Source organism: Ruditapes philippinarum, unplaced genomic scaffold, assembly GCF_026571515.1.
Source record: "Ruditapes philippinarum isolate M1 unplaced genomic scaffold, ASM2657151v2 ctg3380_1_1_1_1, whole genome shotgun sequence".
Lineage (NCBI taxonomy): Eukaryota > Metazoa > Mollusca > Bivalvia > Venerida > Veneridae > Ruditapes > Ruditapes philippinarum.
In genome coordinates this window covers 12,457-26,543 of record NW_026856472.1, presented here as the reverse complement: position 1 = coordinate 26,543, position 14,087 = coordinate 12,457, and the positions used below count along the sequence as shown (strand labels likewise).

General features: G+C 30.7%; 1 protein-coding gene and 1 long non-coding RNA gene across 2 annotated transcripts; both read left to right on the top strand.

Annotated features, from left to right (window-relative positions):
• Positions 1–316: 316 nt before the first annotated feature.
• On the top strand, positions 317–7,102 carry LOC132746674 (mpv17-like protein). Its single transcript, XM_060735897.1, has 6 exons — positions 317–444; positions 2,412–2,624; positions 2,837–2,931; positions 3,860–3,930; positions 4,351–4,482; positions 6,693–7,102. Exons 2-6 carry the CDS (start codon positions 2,416–2,418, stop codon positions 7,065–7,067), a joined length of 882 nt encoding a protein of 293 aa, XP_060591880.1. The 5' UTR covers positions 317–444; positions 2,412–2,415; the 3' UTR covers positions 7,068–7,102.
• Positions 7,103–11,283: 4,181 nt separating this feature from the next.
• LOC132746673 (uncharacterized) lies at positions 11,284–12,826 on the top strand. The gene is made up of 3 exons (XR_009628018.1): positions 11,284–11,332; positions 11,569–11,605; positions 12,010–12,826. It is a non-coding gene; the product is annotated as an uncharacterized LOC132746673 (long non-coding RNA).
• Positions 12,827–14,087: the final 1,261 nt, after the last annotated feature.

Here is a 14,087-nt window from a genome sequence, read left to right as displayed (position 1 = left end):
TGATGTGCCGCACAGTAAACTTGTATATTTCTCTTTGCAATACACAATCTTTTTTTTTAATGATACTTAGCATTAGTATTGAAAATTAGTAAAAAATTAAGTTTTTTTTTTGTCTAAACATTTAAATATATTCATGCATTTGCATGAATTTATTTCCTTGTATTTTTGAATTGCTGCAATGTATTGCGTTTTGGACACGTGGTATTGCATGTAGTAATTTCAGTTACGAAACATAAACATTAATGGCGGCCCCCATGTGCATTAAAATTACGTAAACATTTTTCAATGCCTGTGCAAAATACAAGTGGATATTGAATGTGAGCATCGTCTAAAGTTTTTGCCTACTATTTCAGAGGAAAATGTCTGCACCTATTTAATTTGATTCTGGAAAAATCACGGGGAGACCCTTGTAAAAAATATTCTTTTCAAACTGCTCAAAATTAGGTGAGATTTTGTTTATTTACACACGACTAAGAACATTAATAGATTTTAAAATACTCAAAGATTTGTTTTAAGATGATGTAAATTAAAGCAATCATCAAATAAAAACATGATTGTTATTAATGATTGAGAATTTTCGAGATTTTCATGTAGAAAATAGAGCTACAAATTATCTCCCCTGAATTATGTAAATTAATGTTATAATGCTAGATGTCGTAGATTAACTTCTCTGTATTCATTATGAAATCAAGGAATTTATTCCACAACGGTACAAGTTTGAGTTGCTTCGCATCTACTCCTAAAAAACTGCATTTTCTGGTTCAATGATTTTGTTAGAGTTATGGCCCATTAATGGTTTTGATTTTTTATGCTTGTCTGGGCTACTCCACAGACGCTTGGGGTTTGGAGCTCAAAACGCCTTTAAAATCCAAATAAAATGCATATTTGTCAATCCCAGAGATAGATAGATAGATGTACTGATCATATATATCAAAAAATCTTAATATATGCCGTTTTGAAAAAAAATCATATATATATATATATATAATACTATTATTATAGATGTTGAAATATGATTTTTTTTCAAAACGGCATATATTAAGATTTTTTGATATATATGATCAGTACATGTCCTGGGATTGACAAATATGCATTTTATTTGGATTTTAAAGGCGTTTTGAGCTCCAAACCCCAAGCGTCTGTGGGCTACTCACCTTATATAAATTTAAAGCTATTTCAAAGAAACTCTACAGGATTGATTGGTGTTTTGCCTTGTGTCTCCTGCTACACTGTATAGCTGCAACATGCAATTGGCAATCATGAGTAGGCACATGTGATCATCTATGTTTGACCTATATACATGTGCATTTTTTTGTTTCTTTAAACAATATGAAAAATATCTTATGATATTAAGACAAAATAGATGCCATCAGCTGCAATCATCAGACCAACATGTCTTGAAGGGTTGATAGTTTTTGTGATTTTCATGTGTAACTGTAGAAAAACTAAAAATTCAAATTATCTCCCATGATTTAGAATGCTAGATCTATGTCATTATATTATAAGCGCCTGGTACTCATAATATGTCATTATATTAAAAGCAATCTACATTCATTATAATGAAATTTAATTATTAAGGTATTATTTCCTCTCACAACTATTTTTTGATGGATAAATTAGAAGGGTCAACTTGACCCTATACTTACTTGGAACAGGTCAACTTGACCATATAACAAAAGCCTATTCGGATATAGACCTTTAAAGGAGATTGCTTTAGGGCTTAGTTGACCCATTATATTTTTGACTTGCAGGCATGTCTAAGTCCTTGCCAGGTGTTCATATTTTTTGGTAGACAGTTAAACTATCTTCTTTGATACTCTCAGGAAAGCTTAGAAAGCACAAGATTATTTGGCCTTTATAATTTTCATATTTTGCTCTGGAATGTTTGGCAATTTGTTCAAAGCTATAATCATATAATGGGGGTCTGAATTTATCAGATTTGATTTATATTAAGTTTAATTAATTAAAAAAAGTCCAATTGGCCAATAAGAAAAGATGTCTCTGTGGCCAGGTGACTTGTCTGCGGCGCTGTATCCATGCCTTAATTGGGATGAAACAGAATAGATTGGTAGTATGCATCTATGTGATCTGCAATGTGATATTTTTATGTGCAGTGCATCAATTGCTACTCACTGCTAGGGGTTTCACCGTTTGAATCCTTTCAGGAATCTGCATTCTTTCATATAAGAAACTATCCAGCTAGTATTTGAAACATTTGTTGTTCTACTCTGGTGTATGTGCAATAATGCCTCAAATAATGCACAGAGGTCTTCCTCCACTACTGAAACTGGAAAGTGGAAACCTTTATAAATGTTAACATGACTAAAAACCAAAAAAAAAAAGGAAAAAGAAAAGAAAGAGAAGTAACTGTGTTATATACATTGTAATATTCAATTTTATTTCTATTGTAGAAAAATGATTTCAAAACTCATTGCCAAATACCCTGTGATCAAAACAATGAGTGCATATTTTTGTATCAACGTGGCTGCAGACTTCAATGAACAGGTGTTATTTAAAGGACGCACAAGAGAAACATATGACCGTGGTAAAACTGCAAGAATTGCCGCCACTTGCACCTTCGTCACTTCACCCATAATGTTTGTTTGGATCCGATTTATAGATAAGTAAGTTGTAGTTTTGGATTTTTATCATCAATTTCAATCAGTAATTACTATTATAAAATTTTAATTACAATCAGAGCTAAGTTCTTAGTTTTCATTTTGAAGAAAAATATATTTCAATTTTTGTTCAAACAAATGGTATAAATTTTAGTATAAGAGATGTTTGGCATGGCACTGCTTCTCATATACATTGTATAAGTTATACTATTTTCCAGGGCTATACCAGGCAAAGCTTTGTTATCTGTCATGAAAAAAGTGCTCTCTGATGCTTGTTTTTTCGCACCTTGTATCATCTCAACATTTTATATCAGTAAGTGAAACTTTCATTTTGTTGATTATTTTGTCTGTAATAATATAAGGGCTAATCACCTTAAATAATGATCACTCTGGATTTTGTGAGGTTCCTGCAGTGTTTATGTAAAGAATTGTCTTAGGTATAAAAAAAAAATGTGTTTTCATCCTTGGGAACAGTTTTAAGAAATTTACATTCAGTCAAAACTTTTTTCATTTAAAGGGACTTCACTGAGGTGGACTGAATTTTTTTTCCCAAGATTTGTATACCATTATTTGATGTACCGGTCTGAATTGATAACTTGTGTGCAAATTTTCAGATCATTCACTCTGACTCACATCTTTTTTCTCAGAATGATAAATTTAACTTGCACATAATGATCCAAAAATAAAAGCATCACAATGCTTTTCACTCAAATTATCATACTTAGAATTGCATCAAATATACATGTAGATTTTCAAGTTAATTCTTAGTACATTTCTTTGTAATTCATTTCAAATTTTTCCATTTAATTTTCTTTACCAGCTATATGCATGTATAAACATGTTAGATTTTTTTGGTCATAACCTGAGTATAGCTTAGATTGTATTGTCATAATTGCACAATGAAAATGATTTTGGAAAAACTGTGTGAGTGAACTGAATGATAAGAAATTTTTTCACGGAATCTATTTGTAAAGACCTACATCAAATATTTTAAAAAGCCACAAAACCGTCATGTCAGAAAACCTCTGTTGAGTTCCATTAAATATGAATTATAACTACTTTTGATGCTAAGAAAAGCTTACATTTTAAATGAATTTGTGATTTTTTTTATTCTCTGTCACGTACCAGTAAAAGTTTCGAAATAATGAATAGTTTGATGTAACTGTTTATGATTTAAGCATCATAGATTAATATGTTTATTATAATATATAGATTACTTATGTTTTTTTCCTTCTTTTCAGCAACAAATATATTGGAAGGCAAAAAAGATCTTACAGAAGAATGGAAACAGAAATTTTATCCAACTTGGACAGTAAGTTAAATTTTTTTTTAAATAACATTTCACTTAGGACATGCCTTTCAAAACTTCAAGGAATTACATTAAAAACAAATGAAACGGTGGTTAGAATGCAAATATATTTAAAACAGAAAATTTCTTCATAAAGAGCTATAAAGGGGGATAAATCATGTTTAACATATTATTCATCTGACGTATGCAAAAAAATACATGTATTTCATGGCTAAGAATGATTAATTTCATAATTATGTGTAATATACTTATATAGTCTTTCAATCACAGCAATTATATTACTTTCTTAGGCTAATAAGGTAAAAATAATCAATACAATCATTTCTCCAAGCTGTCGGATTCACTCACACACAGTGAAATCATCTTTTCAATTTTTCTATCTGAAAGATTTGTGTAATGAATTTACCACCTTTTCATTTTCAGACTGGACTTTGCTACTGGCCATTTGTTCAAACTGTGAATTTTGCTTTGATTCCAATGAAATATAAAACCTGCCTTTATATGCCAACAGCGTCTTTCATCTGGATGAACTATCTTTGTTATATGAAGGACAAGGTATTGTTTTACATACTTTCAGTACCATGTATTATTTGTTGTGTGTGAAAAAATTAAGTCATAGTCAATCAGGCATTTTATGCCAAATCATGGCAACAGTGTTATTAGCAAAATCAAAATCTCACTTTGCATCCAAATTACACACTTTAATTGCTTATGGCAATAAAACAGAGGTACACAGTCAGACTACAGGCATATTTTATTGTTACGCCTTAAAAAAGGTGACATATAGGGGTTACTTTTGTCGTCAGTGTCGGCGTTCCCTTAAGCTTGTCCGGAGCATAACTCAGTCATTATAAGTAGGATTGACATCAAACTTGGTATGCATGCTTCTTACAATGACCTGAAGTGCAGTGCACAAGAACTAGTACTCTGCATTTCTTATTTTTTGTTTTTTGAGTTATTGCCCTTTATTAATTTTCATACTTTATTTTGGTCCGGGCCATTTCTCATAAAGTATCAAATCTATGGACTTGAAACTTCATAGGATGATAGATATCATAAAGAAGAAGTGCAGTGCTTAAGAACTGGTACTCTGCATTTCATATTTTTTGAGTAATTGCCCTTTTTTAATTTTCATACTTTATTTTTGTCCTGGCCTTTCTCTTAAAGTATAAAAGCTATGGAATTGAAACTTCATAGGATGATAGATCTCATTAAGGAGAAGTGCAGTGCACAAGAACTAGTACTTTGCATTTCTTATTTTTTGATTTATTGCCCTTTGTTTATTTTCATACTTTATTTTTGTCCAGGCCATTTCTCCTTAAGTATAAAAGCTATGGACATGAAACTTCATAGGATGATAGATCTCATTAAGAAAAAGTGCTGTGCCGAAGAACTGGTACTCTGCATTTCTTATTATTTGAGTTATTGCCCTTGTTAATTTTCAAACTTTATTTTTTGTCCAGGCCATTTCTCATAAATTATAAAAGCTTTAGACAAGAAACTTAGTAGGATGATAGATCTTATTGATAAGAAGTGCAATGCACAGAAACTGCTGCTCTGCATTTCTTATTTTTTGAGTTATTGCCCTTTGTTGATTTTCAAATATTTTTTGTCCTGGCCATTTCTCCTAAACAATATTGTTCACAAGCGGAGTTCTAGTTTGTTTAAAACCTAGCTTGTGGCATTGTTAAAAGACATTAGTCAAACTTTGGCAATTATTACAGTGAGGCCTATTATATCGCCAAGCTTGTGGCAATTAAAACAAATTAAAATTAATACAACAAGGCTTGTTGGAATAATAACGGAATTGTGCCATTATTATATAGCTGGGCTTGTGGCAGTGATAACAGACTTATTCCATTGGTAAAGGGTAAAATTTGTTGCTGTCATAACAGACTAGATCATATGAACAAAAACTTCTTTTAGTCCCCAAACCAAGAATTGAATTCTGCAGAAAATCCCTATCATATTCAAGCTCAAAATTTTTGAACTCCCTCCCTTTACACATAAGAAATTCTTCCATCTTACAAACATTCAAAACAAATTATTTTAAATGGTGGTTCTCTGGTGGGCACCAAATAATCTAGCTATGTTTTAATATCACATATATACATGTATGTCTCATAAAATGTACAATTTCATATTTTCAAATGTTTGTATTCATTTTCTTATTGCATTTTTCAATTACTCTACTTTTCTATGTTGTATAACTTGTATACATTAAGTTTTCTTTCTCTGTTTGTATAAATCTTTGTTTGTTACTGTATATATGTACATTTTTGATAGAGGCTCATAGGGAAGACTGGGCTTGCCTAACTATGTTGCCTCTTTAAATAAAGTCTTTATTATTATTATTATTATTATTATTATTACTAATGCAAATTGTATAAAGCAAGGCTTGTGGCAACAATAATATACCTAGGATATCAGTATTGAGAGAGGCAAGTATGCACATTTGTGCATGTAGATCAGTACTCATACTTTATGTATTTGCATTTTGATTCTGAAACCCAGAAAAAAACCTTTTTTAACTGTTCAAAATTAAAAGCATATTGTGTTAAGTTACTTTTTCTTAAACTGAATTTAACTATACTACTTCAATGACATTTCCTATTTAGTTAAGCCTTTTTATTACATATTGTTTTATAACTGAAACAACTTGAAATGTAATAATCATGATGCTTTGTTAAAGTCTTATAAAAAACTTGGCTGTAATATTTCTTTAATCTTCCTTAAATTTCTGATTTTTTCTTCTCACTTTTCAGAAAGTTATTCATGAAAACGAAGAGAAAGAAGAAAGTTCTATGCAACATACATGTAACAGTCCAGTGTCAAACAACTTGATGCCAGTTTTCCAAGATGCAGCAATAACTAACATTCCATTATCACAAACTGTTGTTCAAAACAAAGATATTTATGTGAACTTGTCAGACTTCATGTGTTCAGAAAAGAGTGGCATTACTGAAAATGCTTCTATAGACTCATGTTCACAAAATTGTACCCTACAACCTTCAAATCCCCAAACTTCACAGCCGTCAGAAAATGATACCTCTGGTAATACTGATATTGGAGTCAAGTCTGGATTGATGTTTCAGTCACCAGACATTTTTACTTTGGGAGTTATTCTTTGTCCTCATTAGAGAAAAGTTTTTAAATCATATATTTAATTTTTATTGGAGGATTGTTCTGACTATTTGCCATGTGCCAAAGATTTGTATTTAAGTAAAATTCTTAACATTATTTGTGTTTTTACTTTCTATCTTGCTTAAAGAGGTCAAATCCTGACATGTGAACAGGAAAAAAATGTGTATCATCTTTTAACATTTCAAGAGAATCCAAAGGATGATTTTTCTTAAGCTGCATAGTATATTTTATAATGCATAGTATAAATATAATTATTTAAGCTCAAATTTGAAGTAAATTCTTTCTTCTTACTGGTGTTATGAGAGAACCAAAGTTTTGATAGGTAGACACCGGAACTACGAGTTCTCGGCTCCCCTTTCAAAAGTATAGGAACATGAGAGAATTTTATAACATGCTTAGAGCTCTTATTAGAAACTAAGTTCTATTGAAATTGTGAAAAAAATTGTAAATAATTTTAGAAAAAGATCATTTAACAAATCAGTTGATTGTGTGATTTATTCAGTCAACTTGTATAGAAAAATGGGTTTTTTTTTTTGGAATTTGGAGGTTATGTACCATGAAAGTTACGTACCACTGCATAAATGTTTCATAGCCGACAACACATTAATGGGAAAAAAACATCAACTCAGTTCTCACATTAGAAACTTCTTTTCTGTAATGAGGTAAAATTTATTTGAAGTACAATAGCAGTACTGTAAGTAAGTAGAATTCATCAAATATATTAATAATCAAGAAAGTAGATTTGCGAAATTGTTAATACATTTATTAAAGACTACTTCTTCGTTGGATGACTTGCTGGCAAGAAGATGCGCATTTTGTTTGTATGAGTGACAATCAGTTGAAGATTATTTTGGTGTAGACTGTTTCTTTTTCATATAACGTTGTTATTTTAAGGGAGATTACCCCTATTATTTAAGAAGTTTTGAAATAAAGGTGAAAGTCATAAACGATTTGCATTTAAATTACATGATAAAATTCAAAGAATACATTTTCACAGGGGAGGAATTGTTACACGATGAATGGAGTTCTTATGATATCTTGTTCAGGAGTTCTTGTGATAACTGTCGCGGAGTTCACCGGAAAACATCTGTATATACTACAAAAACACTCGTCAAAAATGGTTATTTTCATCGTTTAAAATAAGTTTTAGGTGCTAAATTAAACTTTTATGATCAAGCTTGTCTTACATCTTGTATTATGTGTCAAGAACTAATTCGTATAGGCTATTTTTCATCGCCTCTTGCTTAAAATTTGGTAGTTTTGAGTTAAATTTCCAAATTATTTGCCAATTCACAAGTATTGGCCTGTTTATTTCTGATCTTCATCCTTGTCATACATGATTACTTAATTATAATGCAAAATTGCAAACATAACGCCAGGCGAACAGATTTAAAAACCCGATTTTTCAAATGTTCTGGAGTTCTTGTTATAACTCTGAAGATGTCACAGAGTTTTATGATAACTTTTGTTATTGCCAGTGTGTTTCTTGCGCTAAATCAAGGCACGTTTTAAAGCATTTTTTATTATTTAACGAGGTTGTAAATCATTATGAAATGTAGATTGAAATCAATAAACTATTTAGATAGAATACAACAGCTATTCAATCTATAAAACTACATGTAGGTCACTAGGAGTGAAGAAAAAAATCACAGTATTTTTTTATATGTTACAATCATGGTCCTATACGATATCAAGTTAAAAAAATGATGCTTTTGATAATAGAAAGTAAAAGTTTAAAGATGGACGATTTTAAGTTAAATAGAACTAGGTCATTTGGATAGATCCTGCTTTTTTTGCACAAAGAATGTCAATCAATGTTTACTGAGACCTTTGTCAAATCTACATAAAATATGGTACGAATCCTTACTTAGATATACATTTACACGCTCAAAAATACGGTAAAAATGATGACTAATGATATCAATGGTCCGCATTAGTTTTGGAACAAAATATAGGGCGACAGTTATTACTGAGAGTCTAAAAAATGAACATTTCAAAACAGAGCATGATCATTTCAGATCAAAGACTAGTTCTATAAAACCCTTGTTAAATTTATATTTTAGCGGTTGCGAATTTGGCCTTATATTAAAGAAGACATTGTCAGTTATCAATATGATATATATGAGATAAAATAAATTAAGCGTTTCTTGCATATGTAAAGATAAAACATCTACAGGTAGACCTGTATTCCAGGATTTTCACAATTGGCCCTTTTGTAATGAAACTTAAAAGAAATGGCTAGATCCTAGTAAACATGTAGAGTTTGATAAAAAATCCAAGAATTCTACAAAGTAGGTAACGATGTAAATCTAAGTTGACTTTTTATGCAACTTTGGCAGATAAGATACCGCTTTATTTCATTTAATGCCATGTTCAACTTTTCATTTTTTCAAAGTTCGTTGTCTTAGCCAGAAACTTATATTACAGAAAAAAATAAATATGACTCTGTGTCTCAGCAGTATGCCTGACTGGTAGTATAGTTTAGTTTTAAACGTATTTAGATGAACTCAATTGTGAAACAAGTTTTTACAACTTACATTTATCACAGCCGCTTCCTTGAACTAACCAGTAATGGTGTCATAGCAGTAATCGAGGACATGAGTAGTCCTGGAAGTCATGATCTTTGGATTAAGAGGCCTGTGCTGGACATTTTAACCACTAGGCAATCGCTAGGTGTTTCAGGACATATGCAATTGTGAAATAAAACCAAGACTTTTTTAGATAGTGTCCATTGCAGCTCTTTGTATGATGTATTTAAACACCCCGATTTCAATTTATATGAACTGACAATGAAACGAATGAATAACTTTTTTAAACAAGACGTCGACAGTATTAGACAAGATTACAAGATTTGTTTATACAATACTTTCAGTACATAAGAACATGCGACATAAAATACAAAATTGTGAACATGTAACAACTGGAACACAGAAAAATACACATAATCACTGGAGAATGATTGACATATATTGTATCCGTTAAATACATTAAATTCTTAATAAATTTTTATTCTTAATAATAATCAAAATTTATGCTTCTTTAACAAAATTAGACTACTGTAATGATACAAGATTCTATTCATAAGATCTTCAATTCAATTAAATTCTTTTATTCATTGAAAACACATTTTCATATGAATATAAACAGCTAACAAAACAAAAATCTTCATCAAACACAGGTAATAAACAATTACAAGATTGACACAATTTCAACACTTATAATGAATAATGCAATTGTTGTTATACCATTGTAAAAAAGAAAAGTACAAAATAAGAGAATGACCACTTACCAAAAAAGATTGCATTTAACAACTTATAATATTTTCTTACAAAGTAAGCTAATTTTGTTAATTTAACATGATCTGATACTGTTCACTAGTTCATTCAATTTATAGGCATTTGAGTGTCAATAATAATATTTCCTCATCATTTTTGTTTTAATTTCTTTAAAAGTATCACATTCAATCAAATAATGAAATTCAACAACAATTATAAAAATTTCAATTTGACATACTTACGTTTTTGTATATTTCGAGTCTTTCACGTAATAAAAAATCTTGGGTGTTCTTTACATCGACTTCCTGCGCATGCGTGTAATCCTTAAGGAAATCATGGCGATGATGGTGCAAACCTCTAACAGTTGACAGAAATAGTAAATATGGCTTTATCTAATGAGGTATACAGAGTTTGGTTGTCAACTTATCAAAAATAAACATGTATTTTAGTAAATGTCTTGCACAATTTGCATAGACATTGCTTATTGACTTCAATTTAAGGATATGTACACCCTACGTTTACAACTACAAGACACCGGCGGCACTTGGCCACACAGGGGGAAGACGCTGTGATCTGACATTATCCCGGGCCCCCTCCCCCCGAAGGCCCTGCTACAACCCATTAAAAATATCAATGCAAGTTGATTTGCACAATAAAAATTCATAAAAACAATATTCTGACACGTTTCGGCGATTTTCATTATACCCCTATATAGGGGTATGTTACGATACCGAAATCAACTTGATTTCGGTAAAGTTACCGAAATCAACTTTTCATTACCGAAATCAACTCGTAAAACACAAACTAGTTAAAATATTGCTATTATTTCTTCATTATTTGATGGAAATTAGTGAAATAGACAATCGTTGATTGGTTGTTTAGAAGGGTATTTCCCGGTTCCAATTATTTTTACACAGCATGACACTCGGTAGTTACTACTAATTCTAAGGCTGTAGTTATCGACACATGGACGCAATTATCGACAGGTACTTTTTAATTGAGGACACTAATCCTTTTTAATGGACATATTGATAATAATTATGTTTTATAATATCATGACAATCATTATATTGCAAAAAGTATTTACTTAAATTAATAAATCGTGATTTACATGTGTTTGCAGTTTATTTTTTAAATTGAATTGAACTTTGAACCCAAGTTGCAGTCCCCTAAATTTTAAGAAAAATGATAAGTCAATAACCAATTTCAATTTTTTATTCAGATGTATTGATGTAAGCAGAGATAGTAAAGACTGTGATGTAAGTACATGTTTAAGGTAACATACTTTTGATGTAAGTATAAGATAACAAACAGACATAGTTAATTCAACAAACCATTGCATTTGAATACCACCACCAATATCATCATCATCATCGGAATCCATGTATGGTATATTTTCCTCAGAAGAGGTATTGCTGGCATATATATGCCTCTACTTTTCTTCTTCTTTTCTATCAATTTCATTTTCTTTCTTATCTTTTACAACTCTTTCTTTCTTTCTCTTCCTCTCTCACTTTTCTTGCTTTATCTTTCTATCTGTCTTACTCCTCTTTTTCTGGTCTTCTCTTTTTCTCTCACATTAACAAATTCAAAGCAACAGAACCTTACAACACTTTTGGGATTTTATTTCTAATGGAGTTGACTTTTCTTTTCTTTATTTCAGGGATAATGAGTTTATTAAAGGCAGAAGACTTGTCTGAGACAGTTGAAGTATATGTAGTTGCTACTATAAGCTCAGAGTCAGATGGACCCACTTGCCTTCAGGAGATATTAAGGGGAAAAGGCCTGATCACTTAAGAACTTAGTCAAAATCTCTTTCTTGGATAGTGAATAACCTGAAATATAAAATAAAGATTCATAGTCATGGCAAATGAGTTTAAATAGATGAAGAACATATTAATATATATAAGGACATTTGTTTTGAAATATTTAGTAAAGAAGTTATCAAAATTACATACATTTGTAGTATAAAATACATGAATCATAACATCATTAAAAGGTGCACTTCATAGATTATTTCAGCATATAATTTTTGTTTTCTGATTTCAACAGAGTATATTCCAAATTCAAGGTAAAACTTTTGCCATCAGATTTGCATAGTTTATAAATTTGAGCTTTCTCCTCAGCAGAAGTCGAAACTGAAGGAGGTCCGGGCCTTGTTGGCATTTCAGGAACTCTTCCCAAATGGTTATCTAAAAGGGTGGTCCTTGGAACCCCATATAGCCTGGCAGCCTTTACCTTCGACATCCCATTACATCTCATAGTTGACTTCAACTTCCCCTCATTTTGGGTGGCAAGTATTGGACCCTCTTATGATTTTGAGATGACATCTAGAACAGGAGTAATATTCTTTCATGACTGTATTGAAACCTATCATCTTTATGACTTTAAAGTTTAAAATTTGTCTGAGGTAGAACTAAATGTTTACTGTTGAACATTATATGTAAATGGATAATTGAATAAAACATTGATATACTATATAGTTACATTATTTTTATACTCTTCAATAAAATTGTTTTAAAAACATAAATTTTTATTTAAAAATTGCAATGTGTCGATAACTGTAGACCTATCTGTTTACTGGACGTAGTTATCGACACCCCCCTACAACTGTATCAATACTGTTAATATTGCATATTTAGTGGTCTGCAACCCATACACATCTAATATAAGACTAAACAAAGTGGAATAACTCTCGGAAAAATAAAGCGAAAATCACAACTTTCAGATATTACGTAACTGACTGCCTTACCCTGTGACGTAAGCTGTCCTGTCTAGTAAACAAATTGATGCAACGGTTGTAAAATGCATGCAAATTTGACTTGACCAAACTCCGTGGACTTTTGCAAAATAGCAAAAAGAACGTGCAGATAGTGTTTCAGGGAAAAGATTACCTCAAATGTATTTGACAAGTTAATTTGAAAATTTTAAATAATGAAAAATAATAAAACTGTCGATAACTATAGACTGTCGATAATTGAAGCACTTGCTCTATATTGATTATTTAAGGTATTATGTTTTTGAAATTAAAGAAAACCTACTGATGAGAGCGTTCAGTTGCAACTGAATAGATATCTCGTGTGATATCTGTTCAGTGCATCCAGGCCACACCACGGGGAGGCGCTCTCTTCATGGCCCATCTTTTTTTTCTTTTTCTTTTTTTTCTTTTTTTCTTCTTTTTTTTTTTTTAAGTTCTTTTATAATCAATTAATTAATTTTCATTTTTGTCAAATTTAATATCTATGTTTTTATATATATATATATATATATATATATATTTATTTAATTTTACCCATGAAATATCGTGCTATATCAGTCAAATATATTTCAAATTTTATAAAAATAAATATGAAATATAGATATGAAAGTGGGAGGAGTCAAAACTCATATTTATTTTACGGGACTTCTTTCGCCATTTTGTTTGAAAAATCTGAAAATTCAAAACAAATTTTTGTCGAATTTTGTTTTGAAAACTATCTAGAATGATAGAAAAAGGTCTAACTAAGAAAACAAATCCGAACACCAATATCTTTAATTCAGTCATTAACGCTGTACAGACGTTTAAAGAGTTGTTTACGTGACGTCACAATGTAGCGCTAAATATCACGTGCAAAACAAGACAATAATTATATTACTGCGCGCTGTACAATTGCAGTTGCGCAATCTCCTACGCAGTGATCTCCCCTTATCAGTACAGAGATCTCTGCCATCACAAACATTGAAATATCCAAATTTGGATAT